General features: G+C 42.1%; 1 protein-coding gene across 2 annotated transcripts; it reads right to left on the bottom strand.

Annotated features, from left to right (window-relative positions):
• Positions 1–1,485: 1,485 nt before the first annotated feature.
• Positions 1,486–11,133, bottom strand: LOC122267433 (legumain). 2 transcript variants are annotated; one of them, XM_043037491.2, is made up of 10 exons: positions 10,711–11,133; positions 8,618–8,759; positions 8,299–8,396; positions 7,302–7,608; positions 6,724–6,793; positions 3,936–4,054; positions 3,448–3,642; positions 2,740–2,856; positions 2,159–2,329; positions 1,486–1,849 (listed from the first exon to the last, which is right to left on the bottom strand). In XM_043037491.2, the coding sequence occupies exons 2-10, from the start codon at positions 8,747–8,749 to the stop codon at positions 1,724–1,726; spliced, it is 1,335 nt and encodes a 444-aa protein (XP_042893425.2). In that variant the 5' UTR covers positions 8,750–8,759; positions 10,711–11,133; the 3' UTR covers positions 1,486–1,723. The 2 variants fall into 2 exon arrangements, with proteins under 2 accessions (XP_042893425.2, XP_042893427.2); XM_043037493.2 differs by having other exon boundaries at positions 10,694–10,781.
• Positions 11,134–12,500: the final 1,367 nt, after the last annotated feature.

Below are 12,500 nucleotides of genomic sequence, written 5' to 3' on the forward strand. Positions count from 1 at the left end.
GGCAAATCGTTTTCTGCGGAAATAATTCTTGTCACTTCATATTTATCAGTCGACAGTGATAACATGAGTCGTCTGGAGAAAGGTATTGGTTTCTTATTTAAATCTATTTAGGTTAATATCCAGTATATGTGATGTGTCTTTCCCTTTGCTCGAAAACAGTCGGTTGAGTCTACTTTAGTGTGAATATTATTGGATAAGTAAAGTACAAGTAAAGTACTAAAAGTGAACTTACCTTATAGTGCAATTCCCTAAGAGTATGCAATTTTGGATGAGTTGATATTACTCAATGAATTAAACACATAAAGAAAATAACTTCGTATATAATGGCGAGATTTTATCTGCATATAACTCATTCATCTCTGAAAGAAAATGAGTTATTTCTTCGAGTCAAAACCTCAAGCTGATGCAAACAGTCAATAGTGACAACAGAAGCGTTACTATAACAGTAATCATTACATGTGTTGTAGAAGAGGAAGCTAGGAGAAAAAAATGAAAACAACGAGTAATTCCCGGCATATGTGAATAATCTAACGAAATGAGGGCTTATTTTGTTTTTATTCGTGTTAATCATTACACACTTAAAAACATATTCTTTAAAAACATAAGAATAGAAAGACCAAAATCCATGAAGACTGGTAATGACTGAAACTCATTGGTCAAGATGCATTTGTGAAGAACCTAAGATGCCATGAGTACTGTACAAAGATATGTTCTTTTATAAGGAGTGGAAAACGAACAGGAGACAAAACATACTTTTATTGCGCTAAATAATGCCACAAGGTATATAAAACATGACAAGAATTTCAGAGCCTAAGAAAGCCTAAGAAATTGTGTTATTTGAAATGCAGCATTATGAATGGACAAATACATGTTATGAAAATCTCTCTCTCTCTCTCTCTCTCTCTCTCTCTCTCTCTCTCTCTCTCTCTCTCTCTCTCTCTCTCTCTCTCTCTCTCTCTCTCTCTCTCTCTCTCTCTCTCTCTCTCTCTCTCTCTCTCTCTCTCTCTCTCTCTCTCACACACACTCTCTCACTCTCACTATCACTCTCACTCACTCTCTCTCTCTCTCTCTCTCTCTCTCTCTCTCTCTCTCTCTCTCTCTCTCTCTCTCTCTCTCTCTCTCTCTCTCTCTCTCTCTCTCTCTCTCTCTCTCTCTCTCTCTCTCACACACACACACTCTCTCACTCTCACTCTCACTCTCACTATCACTCTCACTCACTCACTCACTCACACTCTCTCTCTCTCTCTCTCTCTCTCTCTCTCTCTCTCTCTCTCTCTCTCTCTCTCTCTCTCTCTCTCTCTCTCTCTCTCTCTCTCTCTCTCTTTCTTTCTCTTCTTTTTTCTTTTTCTTTTTCTCTTTCTCTTTCTCTTTCACTTTCTTTTCCCTTTTCTTTCTCTCTCTCTTTCTTTTTCTCTCTTTCTTCTCTCTCTCTGTTTCCCCCTTCTCTCTCTTCGTCTCTCCCTCTCTCACTACCCCCCCCCCCTCTCTCTCTCTCTCTCTCTCTCTCTCTCTCTCTCTCTCTCTCTCTCTCTCTCTCTCTCTCTCTCTCTCTCTCTCTCTCTCTCTTCATCTATATTTTTGTCTCGTTATTTCTTTATCTATCCTTCAATCACTCTCTCTACCTCTATCCATCCTCCTCTTCCGTTCACGCCCTCCCACACCCACCCGCCTCCCCCCTCCATCCCCCACCCCACCTCCACCCCACCCCACGCCCATCCCACCCTCACACGATGCCGGCGACGGGGCCATGTGTGCACACGAGCTTGGCGGCGCGAGCGAAGTCCTCCGCCTTGTAGCCTTGTTCGCACATGCTGATCACCGGCTTCAGGACACGGAGGGCGTACGGATTCTGTGAAGGGAATGTCAGATTCGAATCACTTGAGATGATTAGTGAGGATATTGCTGATGATTGGGAAGGATGTAGTGTTTTGTTTTGTTTTTTCGTTTTTTTTAAGTGACTGGGAGGGATGGTTTTTTTTTTCTTTCTTTCTTTCTTTCTGTTTTTTCTTCTTTTTTTAAGTGAAGGCTTTGTTATCGAAGACACGGCCGATACACAGGAATGAAATTCTACATAGTTTACTAAGCATCGCTCATTAACAAGAATTTTATATAAGTGTTGAACAACAACGCCCTCAGGCTCATCCACGGCAGCACCAACCTTCGCCAGGTGGAAGCAGTTGTCGTGGAATGCCCTGACGGAGGCGGTGTAGCAGGACCAGCGGGTGATGGTATGGTTTCCCTTCGCCACGAGCAGCGCCGCCATCTTGGGAGTGTCGCCCGCCACGTGGCCGATAATGCGAGTCATAGCCACCTTGACGATCACGCGGTTCTGAAGGAGAGAGGACGAGGGCCCCGTGAGACGACCGCCTCGAGGGGAACGGGAAGGCTTGGTGGGACGAGAGGGCTTAGGGCGCCCACGATGACTGACAGGATATTTCCTCGTAATAATAATAGTACAGTAGTTTCGACTAAAAAGTGATGGTCATGCTGATGGTGATAGTAATGACCATCGTCATCGTGTGGTCCTCAATATGATCACGATTATAAGAGTAATAATGATAATAACAACAATAACAATGACATGAACAGTAACAGCAATAATAATCATCATTAATCATCCTGATTGTTATGGCTTGGGACTCCCCTATCAAACAACAATAAAAAATGATAGCAATATGATATCAGAAGACAAAAGGTCAGAAAGGTCAAAACACTAAAAACGACGGACGTCCAGCTCACCATACGAAGGTGCCGAAGTTCCTCCTTGAGGGCGTCCACTTCAGCGACTTCCTTTGCCCTCCGGATGCGTGACTTCAGGAGCGCGACCGGGACGTCTGGGCTGGGCACGGCGCTCTCCTGCAGGCGAGGCGGAGGGCGACGTCAGAGGCGGGGAAAATACGAGAGAGAGAGACTGGTGGCTACACTGTGCTAAGAAGAGCTTCATCTGTGACGATTTGCTTTGTTTGACTTTGTGTGTGGGGGGGGGAGGGTTAGATGGAGGGGGGTTGTCTGTATACATTCCGATTAAAGCTTAATTTCCAATATCATTTCGATTATGTTGAAGAGAAGATTCTTAGTCCAGGAAGAACTGGACGGGGGGGGGGCATTTTGCTGCGAAACACCGAGACAAATGCTGATCTCTGTAAGGATGTTCTAACTATATAGTTTCCTCATAAACTTTAGAGGATACGGAAATAACTTGTGCATGGATAAGGCTCCATTTATCATGTTTCACCGGGAGGAAGGGAGAAAGCGATCGAACTTGCAAATATGAGAGAGAGAAAGAGAAACAGAGACAGACAAAGACAAAGAAGAAGGCAGAGAAAAATGCAAAAAAAAAAGAAAAAAAAAACGAAACAGAGAGAGACCAGCATACAAAGCCCACAAACCACACAATCTACCAGACAATCTACCAAGCAAGCAAGCAAGCAAGCAAGCAACACCAACCAGGCAAGGGTCCTCCTCCCCTCGGATCGGCAAGTAGACGTCCTGCTGGCTGCGACTCGTCTGCCTCTTCCCCATGAACTTGGATAGGTGTTGGCGGTCGAGGCGGATCTCTCCCCAGTGCATGACGGTGGACGTCGTCACCTCCTTCCGCACGAGCTTGAACTGCCTCTTCAGCGTCTCGTGGTGGAGGTTCTCCTGAAGGGGAACGCAGGGTGAGCGATTTTTTTTTTTTTTTTTTTTTTTTTTTTTTTTTTTTTTTTTTTTTTTTTTTTTTTTTTTTTGGGGGGGGGGTTGGTTTACTGATTATAACTCTTGGTGTATACATAGTATCTATAATATATATGTGTATGTATGTATGTATATATTTATATAAATGTATATGTATAAATAAATATCAAATATACACATATTATAGAGAGATAGAGAGGCTAGTGAAAATACTCCACAAAGGAGAGACAGAACGCAAAGGAAAGAGCCAAGCCGCTTACCCTGTCAGTGTCTTCCATCCACTTCACGCTGAACACGTCCCCCAGGTACGTGTCTCTCTCTGTGTCCAAGTAGCAGGCGTACGAGTGCTGGTTGGGACTGGAGGCGCTCAGAGCATACACTGGGAGGAAGAGAGGAACAGGGTTAGCACACTCAAATCCCTTTAAATACACTGGAAGGAGAGGACCGGGATTAGCACACTCAAATCCCTTCAAATACATTGGGAGGGAGAGAGGAACGGGGTTAGCACACTCAAATCCCTTTAAATACACAGGGAGGAAGAGAGGAACGGGGTTAGCACACTCAAATCCCTTTAAATACACTGAGAGGAGGAGAGGACCGGGATTAGCACACTCAAATCCCTTCAAACACACTGGGAGGAAGAGAGGAACGGGGTTAGCACACTCAAATCCCTTCAAACACACTGGGAGGAAGAGAGGAACGGGGTTAGCACACTCAAATCCCTTCAGACACACTGGGAGGAAGAGAGGAACGGGGTTAGCACACTCAAATCCCTTCAAACACACTGGGAGGAAGAGAGGAACGGGGTTAGCACACTCAAATCCCTTCAGACACACTGGGAGGAAGAGAGGAACGGGGTTAGCACACTCAAATCCCTTCAAACACACTGGGAGGAAGAGAGGAACGGGGTTAGCACACTCAAATCCCTTCAAATACATTGGGAGGAAGAGAGGAACGGGGTTAGCACACTCAAATACCTTTAAATACATTGGGAGGAAGAGAGGAACGGGGTTAGCACACTCAAATCCCTTCAAACACACTGGGAGGAAGAGAGGAACGGGGTTAGCACACTCAAATCCCTTCGAATACGCTGGGAGGAAGAGAGGAACGGGGTTAGCACACTCAAATCCCTTCAAACACACTGGGAGGAAGAGAGGAACGGGGTTAGCACACTCAAATCCCTTCAAACACACTGGGAGGAAGAGAGGAACGGGGTTAGCACACTCAAATCCCTTCAGACACACTGGGAGGAAGAGAGGAACGGGGTTAGCACACTCAAATCCCTTCAAATACATTGGGAGGAAGAGAGGAACGGGGTTAGCACACTCAAATCCCTTCAAACACACTGAGAGGAAGAGAGGAACGGGGTTAGCACACTCAAATCCCTTCAAACACACTGGGAGGAAGAGAGGAACGGGGTTAGCACACTCAAATCCCTTCAAACACACTGGGAGGAAGAGAGGAACGGGGTTAGCACACTCAAATCCCTTCAGACACACTGGGAGGAAGAGAGGAACGGGGTTAGCACACTCAAATCCCTTCGAATACGCTGGGAGGAAGAGAGGAACGGGGTTAGCACACTCAAATCCCTTCAGACACACTGGGAGGAAGAGAGGAACGGGGTTAGCACACTCAAATCCCTTCAAACACACTGGGAGGAAGAGAGGAACGGGGTTAGCACACTCAAATCCCTTCAAATACATTAGGAGGAAGAGAGGAACGGAGTTAGCACACTCAAATCCCTTCAAACACACTGGGAGGAAGAGAGGAACGGGGTTAGCACACTCAAATCCCTTTAAATACCTGGGAGGAAGAGAGGAACGGGGTTAGCATACTCAAATCCCTTCAAACACACTGAGAGGAAGAGAGGAACGGGGTTAGCACACTGAAATCCCTTCAAATACATTGGGAGGAAGAGAGGAACGGAGTTAGCACACTCAAATCCCTTCAAACACACTGGGAGGAAGAGAGGAACATAGTTAGCACACTCAAATCCCTTCAAACACACTGGGAGGAAGAGAGGAACGGGGTTAGCACACTCAAATCCCTTCAAACACACTGGGAGGAAGAGAGAAACGGGGTTAGCACACTCAAATCCCTTCAAACACACTGGGAGGAAGAGAGAAACGGGGTTAGCACACTCAAATCCCTTCAAACACACTGGGAGGAAGAGAGGAACGGGATTAGCACACTCAAATCCCTTCAGACACACTGGGAGGAAGAGAGGAACGGGGTTAGCACACTCAAATCCCTTCAGACACACTGGGAGGAAGAAAGGAACGGGGTTAGCACACTCAAATCCCTTCAAACACACTGGGAGGAAGAGAGGAACGGGGTTAGCACACTCAAATCCCTTCAGACACACTGGGAGGAAGAGAGGAACGGGGTTAGCACACTCAAATCCCTTCAAACACACTGGGAGGAAGAGAGGAACGGGGTTAGCACACTCAAATCCCTTCAAATACATTGGGAGGAAGAGAGGAACGGGGTTAGCACACTCAAATACCTTTAAATACATTGGGAGGAAGAGAGGAACGGGGTTAGCACACTCAAATCCCTTCAAATACATTGGGAGGAAGAGAGGAACGGGGTTAGCACACTCAAATACCTTCAAATACATTGGGAGGAAGAGAGGAACGGGGTTAGCACACTCAAATACCTTCAAACACACTGGGAGGAAGAGAGGAATGGGGTTAGCACACTCAAATTCCTTTAAAACACTGGGAGGAAGAGAGGAATGGGGTTAGCACACTCAAATCCCTTCAAACACACTGGGAGGAAGAGAGAATGGGGTTAGCACACTCAAATACCTTCAAACACACTGGGAGGAAGAGAAGGACAGGGTTAGCACACGTAAGTCCCTTCAAATACCAGTGTTTTCATGAGTATTAATCCATAACAGACCTCGCTCCTCTGATTATTACAGATATCATTTCCAGTGTTTTCGCGTGTTTCTATTTGTTTGTTTGTTGTTTTGTTGTTATTGTGTTGTTGTTTTGTTTTGTTTAGTATTTGTTCTGTTTTTTGTTTTTATATCTATATACTCACCCATGATATCCTTCGGGAGTAGGTTGTGGAACAGAGATCCCGACTCACACGATTCCACATACATCACCATCTGCCGGAAGGAAGGTGTCATATTAGGAGAGGAATAGTACAGGATAAAGATGCTTCAATGCAAATCCTAGCACAATAGCGTAAAATGGAATGAAAAAGAACAACAGTAAAAATAAATCATGGCGTTTCCAGTCAGATCAGATTCTTTATTTTGGTTTGGCTATGGAATCTAGACGCACTCTACGATTTATTGTTCCTTTCCCATTTCATATAGATGCATGTGGGAAAGAGAAAAGAGGGGAGATGGAGGCAGGGAGGGAGATAAATAGAGAGTGGGAGGAGAGAGAGAGAGAGAGAGGGAGGGAGGGGGAGAGGGAGAGAAATATAAAAAAAAGAGATAGGAAGAAGGGGGGAATGAGGGAAGGACGGAGACAGCGAGAGAGAGGGGGGAGGGAGAAAAATAGAAATAAGAGATAGAGAGAAAGGGAAGGAAGGAAGGAGAGAAAGAGAGAGAGAGAAACACAAAGAAAGGAAAACAAGCTCAGAGACAGAGTCCTCGTGACATCAACCTCTCCAAACTTGCGGTCGCGGTGCATGGCCAGGATGGTGTCGGTCAGATTGGTTGCGTTGAGGTATTCGTAAGGGAAGGCGAAGATGCCGGGCGCCCCGTGGTCCACCATGTTGAGGAAGATGCGGTCGTTGGGGCCACTTCGGACCACTTTCCCGGACCCGATGCCCTTCATCCCTTCGGCGTCGCCGCTCAGCACCTTCAGGAAGTTCTCGGGGGTGACGTCCTCGCCGGTGTAGTCCTTGGGGACGCCCTTGTACACGTCGGGTCCTCCAGGGCGGTTGATGATCACGCCGGGAGTCGGGTTCCTACGGTAGGGAGTGAAAGTGTTACGTGTGAGGTGTACTATGGCTTAGGTTTTGAGTGGAATTAAGTATAGACGTTTCTCTAAGTATGAATGCCAGGAAAGGGAAGATTATCGAGTAAATAGCAAGTAAATCAGTAATTAGTTGTTGTTTTTTCTCCCTATTTTTCCTTTTTTTCTCTTGTCTTAGGTCAATGATTTCTAAAACTGAAGAGGTCGTGAGGGTTTCGTTAAACATCACCGTTCACGCTCAGCGAAAATCTGTTTCATCGAGGCCTCCTTAATCGAGAAAATGTATAATCCTATGAATTCGTATTTTCGGAGGCTCTACCACGAATATTGTTACTCTTTATCCATTTTATTCGTGAGTTCCTTGCATTGTGATGTTAGACTTTCACACTTTAGGATGAAAGTTGTAATATATTAAGTTGCTTACATATACGAAAAATCATCCTAGCAAGTAATTAAGGATAAGACTGACTGAAAAGCTGGTACTTGGAAAAAGTGGAGAACAAATGCTATATGCCATTCATGATGGTAGACTAACTACATAGATACACATACTTTTCTTGCCTGACTGTCTATCTAACCCCATTCTTCATCTACTTACACGTATATGATCATCAAGCTTAGTACAATGTTGCCCCTGTTACTGATAAATCATAATCTTAGCTTCTGCAAAAGAGTAACTCACTCTTCGTTGTGTGCAATATCATCAACCATCATGACGATTATGCGGTCGTCCGGAACGCCATGTTGGTGGAGGATCTGGTAGGCGTGGCAGAGGTCCGCCTGGAAAGGAAAATGAAAAAGAAAAAAAACAAAATCGTTATCACTCTTTCGTCTAATACCTTTCGCCAGAGAAGTAAAAAAAATAGTGAAAGAACAAAAGGAATAAAAAATTCTAGAAAAAAATAAAAACACCATCATCATTATTAAGGACAGATTCAGCCATTCACAGCCACAAACCGTAGCACTCCGGAAGCGTGAACCTCAGTCACCTGACAACTCACCTGATGACGGTAATTCATCCATGAAGAGGAACCTGCCACGAGCACCGCCCACAGGTCGCCCTTGTGATTCGCCGCCGTGGAGAGGCCACTCGCCAGCGCCACGACCAACACGAACAGCACAGGTCGCCACATGGTGTGACTCCTGCAGGGAAAGGATAAATAAAGTTGAATGTTCCTTTCCTTGATCAAGATGCGAGGAATGGAAACTATGGGTAAGAAGAATGATAATAATAGTGATAAAGATAGTGATGATAATAATGGTAATGATAATTATAATGATGATAATAATGGTAATGATAATTATAATGATGATAATAATGGTAATGATAATTATAATGATGATAATAATGGTAATGATAATTATAATGATGATAATAATGGTAATGATAATTATAATGATGATAATAATGGTAATGATAATTATAATGATAATGATAATAACAATTATAATGATAATAATAATGATAATAATTATAACAATAATAATAATAATAATAACGATAATAATGATGATAATGATAATAACAGTAATAATGATAATAATAATAATGATAATAATGAGAATGAGGATGATAATGATAATTGAGATGATAATAACGTGGATGATAACAACAACAAAAACAAAAAGGATAATAATAATAACAACCATCATCATAATAATAATTTAATAACAAAGTTAACAACAACAACAATATTGACACAAATATTAATAATATTGATTATAATGATAACAATAATAACAATGATAATAATAACAGTAATGGTAACTGTAATATTAAAAGAAACTTCATCAACAAAAAATGTAATAATAGTTATGATTATAATAATAGTTTTTATCCATTTATCTATTATCATTACTAGGATCATTATCAATATCATTATCAATATCATTATTATCATCACCATCATATTTATTATCATGCTTAGCATCATTATTATTATCCTTATCGTAGTAGTAGTATTATCATTATTATTATTATTATCATTATCATTAGTAATGTAGTAGTAGGGGAGGTAGCACTATTGTTATTACTATCATTATCATCACTATCATTATTATTATCATTATTACTATTATCATTATCATTATTATTATTACTATCATCAATATCACTATCATTATTACTTTCATCAATATTATTAAAATTATTACTTTCATCAATATCATTATCATTATTATTATCATTATTATAATTATCGCTATCATGATCATTATTACAATCATCATTATCATTATCAATATCATTATTACCATCATCATTATTATCATCATTACTATCATCATTATCATCATTATCATTATTACTATCATCATTATCATCATTATTACTATCATCATTATCATCATTATTACTATCATCATTATCATCATTATTACTATCATCATTATCACTATCATTATCACTATCATTATCATCATTAATATCATTATTACTACCATCATTATCATCTTTAGTATCATTATTACTATCATCATTATCATTATCATTATTACTATCATCATTATCATTACCAATATCATTATAACCCTCATCATTATCATCATCATTATTACTATCATCATCATCACTATTATAACCATAACTCCCAAAGGACCAGCGCCGCGGCAGGCAGAGCTGGAGGAGGCAGAGGCGCAGAGGATCGAACCGAGAGAAATGTATAGGCCTATATGACAGGCCTCGAAGACAATGAACAGGGAAGTACAGGCCTGTGGACTCTAAAGTAAGGTGTGATTACAGGCTACAGGCTATAGGCTACATGTCCGGAGATATAATGGGGCGTGTCCACGTTTCTTGTAAGTTAGGTGACGTCTTTGGTCTATCGGTAAAGTTGTTATTTTTTATGAGATGGGATTTTTTTTTACTTTTTTACTCGTACGCTTTGTCACTCTCGTCCAGGTTGGCAACCGCGAGGGTGTAGCCGTGAGAAACGGAACATATGATTGAATACAAACACACGGTGAAATGTCCGTCGCAGTGCTAGATGTGCAGTGTCACTGTCTATCACTCAGATAGACTGTTTTCCTTTATCGCCGAGATTTCACTGTAGCAGAGACGAGAAGGTAAACAGACTAACCCTTTCGAAATGCTTACCAAAAGCTTGTATGATTAAACCACTTGAGCACAACTTTAACACCGTCCACTCTCCGGTCGACACTCGACTGAGATCCCTCGTCCTCAGGCTGTTACTGTCCCCCACCCCCCTGATCCTCACACCATCCCTCCCTTCCCCCCACCCCCCTGATCCTCATCCCACCCTTCCCTACCCCCCACCCCCCTCCCGGCAAATAAGAGCGACAGGTACCACGACTCGCCACACTCTTCAACAAACTTTTATGGCACACACTTCGCACAATATATTTCTTTTATTTCATTTTCGTACACAGCAGCCTTTAGTTCATTTACAAAACCCTTCGCTCTCGGTTTCACAAGCGAAGAATATGAGTAATTCCGAACACTTATTGTGAAACGGGAGGTAGCATGTGATCCGCCCCGGGCAATGTACTCGAGCGATAGGAAGTGTACAAACCAGACTGACTCGGTTCACAAAGGTTCGTTCAAGGGATTTCCGAGGCGGAGGCTGGCAGAGTTATCTCAGAAAATGCAACAAGCGCAGATAATCCTTGGTATTGCTCTAAGGAATGATTATATAATCTTGAAAGCAGATATAGAAGTAATTAATTTGAACGGAATGGTAAATAGGCATGAGTAATCATACAACAGGAAAAGATAGCGGAGTAAATATTCATAGACACATATTTTAATTCCTACGGTGTGCGTGTGTGTGTGTGTGTGTGTGTGTGTGTGTGTGTGTGTGTGTGTGTGTGTGTGTGTGTGTGTGTGTGTGTGTGTGTGTGTGTGTGTGTGTGTGTGTGCGTGTAAGTGTGTGCTTGTGTGTGTGCGCATGCTTATGCGTGTGTCTGTCTGTGTGTCTGTGTGCTTGTGCGTGCATGTGTTCGTGCGTGCATATGTATGTGTGTTAAAGAGATAAAAAAACAAACAAACATAGCATGAAGCTCGTTGGGAAAATAAACAGTTGATGAAATGATACCGAACTCACGCATGCATGTTAACGAGCCAGTTGTCAACTACATCCTCAAGATGGGAGCTTTCAGCACGAGTTAGTGAGCCGCGAGTCAAGGTCAGGAGCCTTTGAGAAGACGGAGATACAAGTTAAGGTCAGGTTTTCATCCCCAGTCAGGAGATGGGTGTGTGGTGTCCTTTGCTACCCTGTCCACACCCTTTGATAATCGGTCCAATAAATACGGTCGAATGCTGTTTTCTTTTTTTCATGTCAAGAATTACAAGACGGTTCTCTAATCATCTGGTATATTTATACACTAAGGGCTGGAGGATGGGCTGAGTTAAGATTTCCACTCTCTGTAAATCATGAACCGAGTGGTCTTGGGGCGGTGGGGGGACGGGACGTGTCATGCACGTTTGTGGTACCTTTTTCCCATGTTACCATGTACTCGGTATACCCTTTCCTTTCTTGGTATAATGTATGGAATATACATCTAATATTTTCCTCCGCCATTGATGTATTATGCAGTGCATTTGGGAGTCTAAAAGAACAGCTATCGTTTATTCACCTGATATATATATATATATATGTATATATATATGTATATATATATATATATATATATATATATATATATATATATATATATGTATGTATGTATGTATGTATGTATGTATATGTATATATGTATATATATATATATATATATATATATATATATATATATATATATATATATATACATATATATAAGAGAGTAAGTTACTGCGTTTACATTCAGGAATCAACTAACCCAGAGGGGGGGGGGGGCGGAGTTTGGGCGTGAGGCTCTGGAGGTCTTACTTTTAATCCGGTTTTG

The sequence above is a fragment of the Penaeus japonicus genome, unplaced genomic scaffold (assembly GCF_977035675.1).
Source record: "Penaeus japonicus unplaced genomic scaffold, GWHDUDI00000001_assembly GWHDUDI00000010, whole genome shotgun sequence".
Lineage (NCBI taxonomy): Eukaryota > Metazoa > Arthropoda > Malacostraca > Decapoda > Penaeidae > Penaeus > Penaeus japonicus.

Bases quoted from the DNA above. Each gene is read 5' to 3' on its own strand.
- LOC122267433 (XM_043037491.2), bottom strand. From the start codon at position 8,749: ATGTGGCGACCTGTGCTGTTCGTGTTGGTCGTGGCGCTGGCGAGTGGC. The intron at 7,609-8,298 runs GTGAGTTACTCT...TCCCTACCGTAG, and splicing joins GATATTGCACACAACGAAGA to GAACCCGACTCCCGGCGTGA. The intron at 3,643-3,935 runs GTAAGCGGCTTG...GTTCCCCTTCAG, and splicing joins GGATGGAAGACACTGACAGG to GAGAACCTCCACCACGAGAC.